The sequence below is a fragment of the Enhydra lutris genome, unplaced genomic scaffold (genome assembly GCF_002288905.1).
Source record: "Enhydra lutris kenyoni isolate GAN:26980312 unplaced genomic scaffold, ASM228890v2 scaffoldscaffold16, whole genome shotgun sequence".
NCBI lineage: Eukaryota > Metazoa > Chordata > Mammalia > Carnivora > Mustelidae > Enhydra > Enhydra lutris.
The window spans coordinates 7096610-7109520 of NW_019154100.1; the positions used below are offsets into that span (position 1 = coordinate 7096610).

Genomic DNA, 12911 nt, shown 5'->3' on the forward strand with positions numbered 1-12911 from the left:
TATTTCCTTCCTAGGCTCTGGGAATGACGTCATCCCAGGACCGAGCCGTGATCAAAAAAAAACTCAAGGAAATGAAGGTATCTCTCGAGAAGGCTCGGAAGGCTCAAGAGAAGATGGAAAAACAAAGAGAAAAGCTGAGGAGGAAGGAGCAAGAGCAGATGCAGAGGAAGTCTAAAAAGACAGAAAAGATGACCGCTGTGTCAGGGGGTGCTGGCGAGCAGTAACGCACACCCCCTCCCAGACAGCTCTCCCTCTTCCTGCCCTGCTCTCCTCCCGGGGACGAAGGAACTGATGGCAGGGGTAATGTGCTCTAAGCCGAGTGGGGAACCGCGTGTGGCATACCTGCATTTTCTGCAATAATAGAATACACTTTTAATTTTCGCCTCCTGAAATAATCCCAAGCCACCTTTGTTTATTACCAAACCAAGGGTCTCGTTTGTGAAAGATGCAAAATAGCTGTGTTTCTCTCTTCTCTTACTTACCACCCTCTTGTGTTGCATTGGGTGGGTGGTGTCCCTGGGGGAATCGGTGTCACCCTGCCGAGGAAAAGCGTGGTGTGTCTCGGAGCACCATGACTTTTCAGCCTGGGAATCCTGAAACTGAGCAGTGGCTTGTATCTGCATGGCCAAGAGCCCCACTCTACTGTGAGATCAGGGCTGCGGAATCTGCTCCAGTATGTGGACACTGTTTGTGTCTGGACAGTGAGACAACCCCACTGTAGAAACACGGGTGCCAGGCCGTATAATTATATCCGGTGGCAAAAAGCAAGCAAGCTCTTCTGTTTCTGGCATCCGAAAGAGAGAAAAGAATTCATGATTTGCTAACCCCAGAAGGAAGCAGAAGCCTTCAGAATGTGGATGTGGGTATTACCTCGTGGTTCTGAGGGTAACATTTGTCCTCCAGATTGAGCCGAACAAAGGAAAAAATCAGAGGTTAACACAGCCCCAGGATGTTGGGATCCATTGTTTACTTTGCTCCCGCTGTGTGTTCAGTAGTTCAGCAACACAGACGCACATAATGTAGTTCCTTTATTCCCCAACAAATTGAACAGGAAATTGATTTTTAAGGAAACCAACATTTTCAGGTTTCCTCTCATGGGGAACATTCTGGCTAGTCTTCAGCCTGACTGTGACACAATCAGGAACTTGTCACATATTTTCTACTTAAGATTTCCCAAGTGGGCTCAGTTAGTGTTTTAACAAATGTACTTTTAAGAAAAATAGAAATACCAGTTAGAGAAAATTTAGATGTGAGTAACACTCAACCAGAGAAGCAATTTTATTGAGCACTCAGAATGTTCCCGTAAAGGAGAGCTGACAGATTTTATAGATGTTTTGAATGGTTTTTCTGAGCCGTTCTCTTTCATTCTTTAGCGATTTCCATGTTACAGGTAAAGTTTGTTTAAGAGAGTTCACAGGAGACAGTCTACCAGCGGAGACAGTTATGCTGATTTTAAAGCCAGTATATGAAGGATTTCGGCATTTCATCCAACTAATTCAAGCAGAAGAGACTAGGGCAGAAGGAGGAGAAAATAAACTCATCTTGAGACACTTCCAATGATCGGTTATTGTTTGTTGTTGTTGTTTTGCTTTTTATGCTCGTGTTTCCGGTTCTGCGTTGGCTGTAAAAATGAGGTCATCCATTTTCCAAGGGAAGGGACGAGTTGCAGATTGAGAGTTGAGGCCAGACAGATCTTCAGCTAGTATTTTACTTCCTTTTACTACATGGTAGGGGGGTCTTTGTCTGTGCCATACACTGGACAGGTTGTATACAGAGAGCTTGGGGAAGGCCTTTGAAGGTTCCAGGTAACAGATAATGTAAAGGGGGCCCTGCCCATCTAGCACCAACTTGTATTTTGGACATTGTGGCTTTTTTTTTAATTAATTTATATATATATATATATATATATATATATTTTTTTTTTTTTTTTTTTTTTTTTTTTTTTTTTTTTTTTTTGCTTGCCTGAATATCTGAAATCTGGAATTGGCTACACTAAAAACTTATAATCCTGTCTCTCCTTAAGGCCTGTTTCCTTTTTGGTAACAGAGTATTGTTTGTTCTACTTTGATCCTATTGTCCCTAGTATAGATCATTCATTGAATGCTCAGAAACATTGACATAAAGTAACATTGTGTTTTACAATGATTGGAGTCGCTATGTATGTCTTTCTGACTATCTTCATTTGCTGTATGATAATGAAACTGCCATACCGGATACTCTATCAATATTTGAGATGTGTGGTGCTTTGCTATTTATTACTATCCTGAGAAACAAGGAATCACTATTCATGAACTACAAAATTCAGCAGATCTTTTCTAATACTAAAAGACTAAATTAGTCAAAATCTGGTAATACTAGTGCTTGCTGTTGTAAATTTTTTGCCATTTTTGCTTATCTTCGGGGGAAAAAAAGTGATCTGGGTCACACTGGAAGTCTTGCTCTGTATTCATTTTAGGAATGGAAATAGAGGATGATTATCTTAAGTGATGTTTACACTCTGGTAATATTTGAAAATGGCTGTACATACTGGAAATGTCTATAAGTCTCAGTCTCTGCACATAATTTATGATCTCTAGTATATCGCATTTCTTTAAATGTTTTATAAGTATTGTTCTTGAACTTTATTTGTACGCTTCCAATGTTTAGACCAATGACCAACTGAAAATATTATAAATCAAATCCTTCTTCCTCAAATCACATAGTTTGTATTATAAGTATTTTGATTTTTAAGTTAAGTTACAGTCATTTTAGGTCTTAATGAGTTATTTTAATATTACTACTTAAAACTGCTGAAATTGTAAAAGGCACTTGATTTGACTGTCCAGCCAAGGATGACCTGTAACTGATTGATCAAAGAGTATGAAAACAAAGTGCAGGACCTCAGAACTTACGAAGATTTTGTTTTCATATTATTTCTTTTCTTGACTCTAGTGCATGATGCCTAATTGAGGTTCCAGTGTCTTCAACAACTCCTACTCTAATGCTAGTGGGTTTTGGTGTCCCTACAGTTTAACATAGACTTGTTGCTTCATGAACTGTAAGAACTTTGCAGTTTTTTTATTTATCAGAAAATGAATGAAAAGGGAATACCTGGTTGCTATGAACGATATTCCTTCAGTGACAGCTCAGTATGACTCCTAACAATAGCCAAACTATTTTGGGGTATAGGTAATGCTTTGGGGGGTAGGGAATGTGTGGTGAGGTCAAACTGTAGACAGGGAGCATGAATGTCCAGGACAGAGTTTTCCATTAAAGGACTTTAGTTTTTATAACAGATTATTTGATTTAAGACCATCTCCCTTAAAGTAACTCACAATCTATATAATAGTTTTTTTTTCTTCTTCTTCTTCTTCTTCTTCTTCTTTTTTTTTTTTTTTTTGCCTGAATCCGAAGTGTACTTCAGAGTGCTTCATTAGGGCAGGAACCTAATTTTGCCCATTTGGGCACATTGATGAAGTCCACCATTAATTTCATGACAGTAAAACTGTCATTCTACGTTATCCTCCTTTAGTTGAGGTTTCCAGCCCTCCACATCACTGAAGTATTTTTAACCCACAGTGGTTCGTGATGGCAGTGTGCTAGTGCTCATTCCAAACTTAGCTTTCAAGGGGCATGAAATGGGACCACCTACTCTGGGCTTCTTTGTTGTTGTTGCCAACAAAGTGCCAAGAGGACAGAGGAGGAACCCAATTAACCCTTGCTGCTGCCTTTCATCCTATGTCATCCCTGGCCCGAGATCATAAGCTGCCCCCAGGCCTGAGCTACAAAAACAGTCACAGGTTGTTGGATCTAGGACCTTAATTAACCTTTATGGTTTTTTTGCTGAGGACAAAGAATTCTTGTCTAGGTTGTTGGTGTAATAGGATTAACCTGTGCTTTAAAATTATATTTTAAAAGGTAAATAAAAAATTGCATTTATATGGATGATCTAACTCATTTATGTTAAAGATTATATAGACCGAGCTTCAAGAGAAGAAACCCAGTGTTTGAAGAGTCTTAAGGGAGAGTTCCCAACGATTCTAAAAGAACTGTTTATACTTTGGAGGTGTTGTAGCTCCTCATTACATTGACGTATTTAAGAATTACCAAATTCCATTTGAACCACTAAATTTTCTGTTCCAGTAGGGCCCAGGCGAGGGCATTTCAGTCTGGTAGATAGTGGTCACTGCAGTTCACATCACCTACTTAGTGCTAAGTCCTCAGTGCTTTCTGAAGGAAAGGTAAAATGAAAAAGAAAAGCCCAGGGTTTTTAAAAATAGCTTTTCAAATTTATCTTTAATCAAGGACCTACCCTTCTACTATTCTGAAGCTAAGCATTGAAGGATGAGGTCCAGAAATAAAATGTGCATATTTTCCACTAGAATTGTTTTCCTTCTGATAATGGGGTTGGGGAGTCAATTCTCAAAAGAAAGCCATGGTATAAGAAATATGAATGTGTTTCCGTGGCTCATTCCTGAAAAACAGCCTGGGTATGTAGGCAGATTTTTGTTTTTATATTTGTCTTAGGTATTTAAAGTCTCAGGAAATTTAGTCTTGGTCCAAAACACTGGGGGGAAAATCCTACTAGACAGTACGCTGGTAGTATTTGAACAATTTAGAGTAGCAGTGTAGACTTGATCCCACCAGGAAGCCAGAGGGCAAAGAGAAAGCTTACAGAATCTACTTTCCCCTGGAAAATAAAAGGTTCAAGTTCTACTTAGGGCAAACAGAGGGTCTTCAGTGCTTCTGTGTGAGCGTCTGTGTGGCTGTGTCGAGGGAATGGTTCTGACTTGAAGCTCACGTACGTACGCAGTGTGGACCAATCACAGCATGTGACCTGCTTCTGGACCTACGGACCGGGGAAGGACGGAAACGGGATGATTTCCAGTCCTTGGCCCTACCCCAACCCCAAAAGTGCTAGAGATTCGAGAACGAATAGGACGTAATGCCTAAGAGAACCAGAGGCAACTTCTCGATAACGTGCATGCTGCGTGTGTAGATGTACAGAACTACATATGTGTGAATATATTCCCACCTTACACACACACACACTCCGCAATGACACTGCATAAAAAATACATATATTGTATATGGAACTTGGGCATGTCAGTTAGGACCCCAAGCAGTAATCATAGCCTTATTGCCACTTCGTGTGTGTGTGTGTGTGTGTGTGTGTGTACATTGAATGACTCATAAGATTTTCAGAGATTTTTTTAATGTAAGTATTTCTACTAAATGCACTTATCCTTCTACATGTTTATATATTTTGGTAAAATTGATTTATTAGATACTTGGTATTTTAGTAAGATAAAGTTTCTTCAAATGTTTGGTTAATGCTTTGATGTCAAGATTGCACATTGCTGAGTCGTACCTCAGAAATTTATGCAGCTTTGGGCATTTTCAACTGCGGACCGCAGTTTCCTTGGCTAAAAATTGCACGTGTGTTCTTGTGCATTCACTCGTGCTCCCCAGTGACCTACTTGGTAGCTGTGATGCTTCAGTCACTACCTGCTGGCTCTCTGGTGGCCCTGTTGCCATCGCGTGATCATTTATTTACTTCTTCTGTGGAGTGACGGCATGGTTAGGTCAGTGCCAAACAACGATGCGAGCGGCTGTGAGCGTGAGTATGTTGTTGGAAGGTGTCCACTTCTCTTGCTTTCAGCTGTTGTATCCACACACCCAGGTTTTCTTTAAAGGATTTAAATCTTTCACCCGTGAAAGAACAATTGGCCATGAAGAGTTAAATTACCTTGAAAAGTGGGAACTAATAGGCACTCCAGCTAGATCACACCTCCCAACAACATCAGATTTAGTTAGTGTTTTGTGAAACCCCTCAAATTATCTATCTTTATCTATATATGTTTTCCTTAATATAATTTATGGTCGCCCCTACTGCTTTTGTATTTTTTAATGGTGGTGTGATTAAACCACAAGCACGCCTGCTACGTATCACTAACAAACCCGGCCAGCTGGAAAAAGAAACAAGAGAATGAATTCTGTTCCGTCGTAAGAAGTTGATTTATTTTAACTTTTCTTTATGTATCACTAAAGGAAAAGAGTTGTTTGAAAAACCTTTTTAAGTCCAATAAGTATGGATAGCATGTTATCTGAAACTTTTAATTTGTACATTTCGGTGTCTGATCATTTGCATGGAAGAGACAATAGTGCCACGTCTGAATTGTTCTCTTGTGCTTGGTTAATATGTACTTCTCTAGATTGTTCTGTTTCAAGCGACATTTCTTACTCTTTGGTTTTCAGAGGAATTTGAAGCAAACTATCACCATGATCCTCTGTTTTCTGACCAATCCAGAAATACCTGTGATTAAATTTGTCAGTGTAAATAAATTTCTTGCCAATGAGTATTATTGTTGTTAGACAACGAATGCAATAAAAAGAGAAATACAGACATCTGTCGGAGTAGGCTGGTTTTTGGTTTGGGTTTTTCTCCCCTCTTCCATTTTCACCTTCAACTAAAACAAGCCCTGACTGGGTAAACCTGTATTAACTGTCAAAATGCATCTATCAAGCAAGAGCAGAGAGCACGTTTTCCAGGGAAGTGAAACTAAAAATGAGTTTTAGCCCCAGCAAAGTGTAAATTGGCAGCTAGCATTAATATGAAAGCACAGTTAGGGAACTGGGTATAAAGTAGAAGGTGTTCCACTAGAAGCTTCCTCACCCGCCTTCCGGTTCCCACGGCATGTTTCCAGTACCTGTCAGCCTGGCCAGGCTCTGTGACAAACACAGTCAATGGCGGGCCTCACACAGCACAGGGCAAGCTCAGGGCAGGCCGGCCCATGGGACAGGGTTCTTGGTGGCAATTTTATTTCTAAAACCTTAAATGTTCTGAAGACTCGAATACAGCAAATGAGGGATATCAGTTTCTCTCCCTCTCTCCCTCTGTCTCTGTCTCTCTCACACACACATGAGCCATAATTGATCTGTGACTAAAGCTTCACCAAAAAATAAATGAGCTGGTTTTTCTCTTCCTCCAAGTGTGTTATGAAACCCCTTGCTGAGGGGAAGCGTGTATCCCTTTTTGACTGGCCATAAGCGTACTATGTCAAACTGAATAGCTTGCCTGCTTTTTCTGTTGGGTGGGTTGGGAGCAGAATTTGCTTATTCTGTCAAGAACAAGAGGGAACAGAATACAGTTATTTCATTGATGAGATCAAGCAACTCTTTTTAAAGGAAATATGGGGGCTTTTTCAACATAAGCCCAACAGCCATCGATAGTTTCAAGACAATATTTGAGAAAATCCAACTTCAAGAGCTGTGAACAGCGTCACTGAGTAATTGAGCGCTCCTAGGGCATATGACATTATGCTCCCTGAAATGGTGACTAAAACAACTCTAATCTGATATGAGGAAAGTGTTTTTTGATCCAAACAAAATGTTCCCATTTATTACTTTAAGTTAGTAGCCTTAAGATGTTGACAGTTCTCAATTTATCAGCAGACCGTTTTCCCCAAAATGCCAGACCTGACGTCATCACGGCAAGTGCCTTGGAAGAACTTTGTTTCTAATGTGACTGCCTTAGCATCCCAAAGAACTCATCTGGCCTGGAAGCCATACTTTCAAAAGAGACAGACAAATAAAAACAAGTAACCTTTTCATACCAGCTTTAATAAGAAAATGACAAAAGTCATCTCTTCTTCCTAATCACATCCCTCAGAAGATAGGCCAACATTGTTGACTTTCAAATTTTTTTGTTTGCCTTTCTACTGTTTTCTTGTGAGCCTCCCCTGCAAGTTACAATAAGAAAACAAACAAACAAAAAAACAAAACCTGGTTGAGGGGGTGGGCAGTGGGTGTCCTGCGTGGCTCAGTTAAGCGTCTGACTCTTGATCTCAGGCTGGGTCTCAGTCTCAGGGTCATGAGTTCAAGCCCCATGTTGGGCTCCACACTGGGTGGGGAGCTTACTTAAAAATACCAACAACAGCAACAACAAAAACCAGCCCCACCACCACTTGTAACAACAGTACTGTCTTCAGGGGCATTTAGCTTTACCTGAATGGGTTATGGGCTTCAGTCCATCTTCAATCACTGAAGCTAACACACTTTTCTTTTTTTCTTTTTTTAATTTTTAAGATTTTATTTATTTATTTGACAGAGATCACAGGTAGGCAGAGTGGCAGGCAGAGGACGGGGGGGTGGGCAGGCTCCCTGCTGAGCAGAGAGCCCGATGCGGGGGCCGATCCCAGGATGCCGGGATCATGACCTGAGCCGAAGGCAGAGGCTTAACCCACTGAGCCACCCAGGTGCCCCAACAAACTTCTTTTCAATGGGGCAAAGCCACTAACATGTACAGTTTATGCTGAGATCACAGACACTCCCAAGAATGTTAAGATTTTCCTACATGTCATCGCTACCAGAGAACTGAGTGAGAGTAAAAGGAGAAATGGGGGTCATTTAGGTTTCCATTTACTGAAAAAGTCCTACACCGAAAGGGAAATGGGAATCAGGTTGTGCCAGTATGTCCCATGGCTTTGCTAAGGAGGGATGCCTGGAGCCGAGGGAAACTTCATAGGTCACCTCTAGTTTCCCAGCAGGTGACCCAGAGCCCCTGAGGACTGTTGTCTGGGACAACTCGTGAGATCACTCTGCTCCTCTGTTTCCTGAACAAGATTCAGCAAGGCAGCAGCAAGTGTCATGGGCTCCCCAGGCCACACCCATTTTAGGGAAGGGATGTTTGGATCACACGCAGTTAAACGATTTAAGGCCTGACAACTGATGCGGCAACTGTAGCCATTTTATTGATAGGATTTTTATTGGTAAATGGAGTTTTTGAGTATTTCTAGACTGATTTGTTACTGTACTTTAAAAAGCTTATGTACTGATTCTGTTCCCAGGTAAACAGCACTGTCATCCTTCCCGATGTGCAAATGGAGCGTCAGTGTTCACGGTTCAGACGAGATCACCGTGGCCCTAGAGATGCAACAAGCCGCTGAAATGGGCTCACGGTGTGCATGACACAGGGGCAGATCAACCTGCTAGAGCTCGCAGTAGAGAGCTCTGTGGAACACGGTGCCAACCAGCAGCTTCCCTTTATACACAGAGGCCACCGCACTTCCTTGCAACATTGTACCATTTTCAGCATAAACCTGTGTAACTTTGGGCTCTTCTGTTAAAATGTCCTGGATTCGGATCATCTATCAAAAAAGGAACATTAGCTTACTATTTTTTTTCTTTTTCTTTTTTTTTTTTTTTTGAAGATTTTTATTTATTTATTTGACAGAGAGATCGTAAGTAGGCAGAGAGGCAGGCAGAGTGAGAGGGGGAAGCACGAGTCTGACCCAGGGCTGGATCCCAGGACCCTGAGATCATGACCTGAGCTGAAGGCAGAGGCTTTAACCCACTGAGACACCCAGGCGCCCCTTAAGTTTCTTTTCAACTCTTAACTTCTTAACATTTTTAAGCCTTTAGGATAAAATACAGTGTCTGGAAGAAAGGATGCTTACATACAAAAACACCAAATATGGCAGACTAGGAGGGCCAGTGCCTATATATAAAGGGTTAATGGGAGCATTTAAAAGGACCTTTTTAAAACAGCCAGCCCCAGTCGCACATAAGCTTCAGACTCTTGGTTTTTGGCTCAGGACCTGATCTCATGGAGCCCAGTGTGGGGGCAATGTGCTCAGTGGGGAGTCTGCTGGAAGATTCTCTCTCCCTGCCCCTCCCCCCAACTAGTGCGTGCACTCTCCTTCTCTCTCTAAAATAAATAAACAGCCAGCCCAAAAGACAGACATAGTAGTTACTTAACTGGGAAATAGGTGATGGGGCACCTTGACTTAAGTAAGCCTCTTTCTAATAAAAGTCAGGCACTCTTCCGTGGGGCAGTGCATTCGGTAATGGATTGTTACTACTTTTTGCTATTCCTTACCAAATCCATCATTAGAAAGGAAGCACTTTTTCCAGAACAGCAAACCAAGTCCATGCTATAGCAAATGACCTAAGTTCACCAGATGAGCTAACAAGCAAGAACAAATTAGAATCTAACATTCTGCTCTGTTCTGCACAGTGAACACTCCACAGCATACACTTCCCCAATTCTGTTAAACATACCACACAGCCATCCTAATAGCTAAGAACCAGGAAAAGGCACAAAGGATTGCCATTAAATATAATCATGATTGTCCTGTAAGCCTGGGGAGAAATGGTATGAAGGGCCATAAAGTAATTGGAAATACACATTTAGTTTGGGGGTTATCTAATCTAAGAGACATGGGCTTTATTTATTTATTTTTTTAAGATTTCTTTTTTTTTTTTTTTTTTTTTTTGATAGAGAGAGATCACAAGAGGGGGGAGAGGGGGGGGGGGGGGGGGGGGGGGGGAAGCAGGCTCCCCGCTGAGCAGAGAACCCGATGTGGGGCTCGATCCCAGGACCCTGAGATCATGACCTGAGCCTAAGGCAGAGGCTTAAACCACTGAACTACCCAGGCGCCCTGAGACATGGGCTTTAAAAAGAAAAAGTTTTTTTCGGTGGGTGGAAATGAGGCTGATTCTTCAAACTAAACTTTAAAAAGAATACATAGCAGTAAACTATGTCAAAAACGGTATCGGTTATTTAACATAAATAACATGTATAACACGTACTGAAAAACTCAAAACAGAAAACCCCAGATGAGTCACAGAAATGTTCAAATTCCTATGGCAAAGTGCGTCTCAAAATTCTTGTTTGCACAGCCAAAATAGTCCGCCGAGTTAAGACCATGAAGATGAATGGGGTCTTTGGGTGCTATAACTAAGATGGAAGGAAAGGTCTTTTAAACCAAAATAATTCCAGCAAGTGACAGATCTTCCCATTCTGCAGGGAAGGTTTGGAGAGGACGGCCATATGGACATCAGGCCTGGCGCATTGTGTGAACTTGCGCATATACTGACACAGGGGAAGGGGATTAAAAGGAAAGGCAAGCTACAAACAAATGATTAGACCTGCGGTCCATTCTGTTTTTTAAACTATTGTGAATTCCCAAGTTGGAGAAACTCATCACTGAAGTAAAGATAGGGACTCCAGTCCTGCTCTGGCTCCCCTCACCCAGCCCTCCACTCTGCTGAGACTCTCACGAAAGCCTACGATGATGAAGTTTCCTTTGCCCCCCAGCTCTGGCTCAGGGTCAGCCCAGGAGCAGCAGCAGCAGGGGAGTGGGAGGACTGAGAGGGAGGTAGAGTGTTTGTTCCAGGCTTCCTCCCTGCAGGGTCCCCACTGGTTGTCTATGTCCCCCAACCAGAGGCCAGGTTCCCCTCAGGGGACCCTCTCCACACTCTGCTCTCATTCGACTTTCTAGTAACCATTTCCTGCCTCCCGCACTAGCTCTGGGGTAATGCATTATCTTCCTTTCATTTCCCTATGTGTGCCCACACCTTTGTATACAGGACCCTTATTAAATCTCCTCAAATTACCCAATTTAAATGTACCATCTGTCTCCTGCCTAGATTATGACTAAAATTCCTCCCAAAGTCAAACTCCTTTTTATCTCTCATCATTTGGATCATCTATCCACGTCTCTCCTTATATTTGCACATGTAATTGAGATTTATGTTTCCAATCGAGAAACAGCGGGGAATAAGGTCGCCAATCTGATTCATTTTTCAAACTAACCTCTGATGTGGGAGGATTCTCCGGATCATAGAAGAAGATCTTCATGCCATTGGGATGGCATCCAACCCAAAGGTCCCCTGTCACAGGATCCACGGATATGGTATCCACGAGTGTGTTAAGGTCCAGGGACTTCCAGGTTAAAACAGGGAGAGAAGGAAGGACAGAAAGTGGAAACAATTGAGAGGTGACGGAACAATCTCTCAGGGGAAGCTATCATCTTGTTCTCCTCGGTCTCCACACTGCTGGTTCCAGAACACAATTCTGCCACAGTTCAATAGCGCTCAGAGAGTTCCTCTGGCTTTCCATCTATATTAGCATTTCGTCAGTTTCCAGGACAGAGGAGGGAAGGGGAAAATGCAGAAATGGCAAACAAGACTATTAGAAGCCAGAGGAAATCATCTGGACTAACATCTGTGCATAAACCTAAGAAAAAGTTTTAAGTGCTGCATAAAAGAGTTCCTTCTACAAAAACAGGTGCAAATGATATTTTTATGAGCATTCAGAAAACAACCAGGAAATGTGGATTCATTTTGGATGAGCCCATTGATGAAATGTAGGCTCTTCTTTAATGGCTAAATCATAGGCTGAGCAGCCAGAGAAGAAATGATCACCCAGGGTCTAATTTTTGCCATGGAGTAGGGGAAAAGTTTCTTCTTTGGTTTTCTGATGTTATTCAACTCCCTGTTCTTCTGCTGTTTATTTTCTAAATATAAGTCGCAAGCATGTGATGACTGCACAGATTGCTATCAAGGCTTTGTACCAGGATCATAAATAATACCAGTGATTCTTAATTCCACCGTTCATCATCTTGGCTGCCTTCTGGGGAGAAATCACATCTATTTGTTTACCTGCAGCTCTCCGTTGGAGAAGTAATATCTACCGTGTACCTCAAACAGAGGCCAGGACACCTCAGCGCCCAGAGACCATGTAACAGCTGCTGGTGACTCATTGCAGAGGCCAGAGTGTGGGCGGGTAGCCGCGGCAAACCAGTGCCACCCTGCCCTGGGCTTCCTGCTCTGAGACCTCTCCCCACAAGTCCATGATGGGGCTGCAGGGGCCAAGCCTCCCAGCAGAGCCTCCTCCCTGAGCCATCATCCATTCTTTCCCTGGAGACAGGCCAGGTAGGCCAAAGGAGGCAGCCAAGCAGACATCCTCTGGCCAGAATCAGCCCCAGGCCCTCTCTGTCCCTGCAAACGCCCATCCATCACAGTGTCAGACAATCTACGCAGATCCCACCATTTTCTTTAGACGAGGAAAATGTGTGTCTCAGGGCTCTGTGCTGTTTGCTAGCTTTGGGAGGGGTAGCTGTTGATTTCTGAACTGCATGGCAGTT

The 12911-nt window shown here is 42.4% G+C and overlaps 2 protein-coding genes across 4 annotated transcripts in view; one reads left to right on the forward strand and one right to left on the reverse strand.

Moving 5' to 3' along the window:
- Positions 1 to 1592, forward strand: part of LOC111147330 (protein phosphatase 1 regulatory subunit 9A) — a 299050-nt gene extending 297458 nt beyond the window's left edge. For 2 of the 3 annotated variants that reach the window (XM_022503321.1, XM_022503323.1), the window contains one exon: positions 15 to 224. In XM_022503321.1, coding sequence (XP_022359029.1) covers positions 15 to 224 — 210 coding nt within the window. Of the gene's footprint in view, positions 1 to 14 lie in introns of all 3 variants that reach the window. The other variant, XM_022503322.1, reaches the window with a different exon arrangement.
- Positions 1593 to 8727: 7135 nt separating this feature from the next.
- LOC111147332 (paraoxonase 1) overlaps positions 8728 to 12911 on the reverse strand; it is a 31956-nt gene continuing 27772 nt past the window's right edge. The window contains exons 9-10 of the mRNA XM_022503325.1: positions 11579 to 11707; positions 8728 to 9128 (exon numbers count right to left, since the gene is read on the reverse strand). Coding sequence (XP_022359033.1) covers positions 8970 to 9128; positions 11579 to 11707 — 288 coding nt within the window. The 3' untranslated portion in view covers positions 8728 to 8969. The remainder of the gene's footprint in view (positions 9129 to 11578; positions 11708 to 12911) is intronic.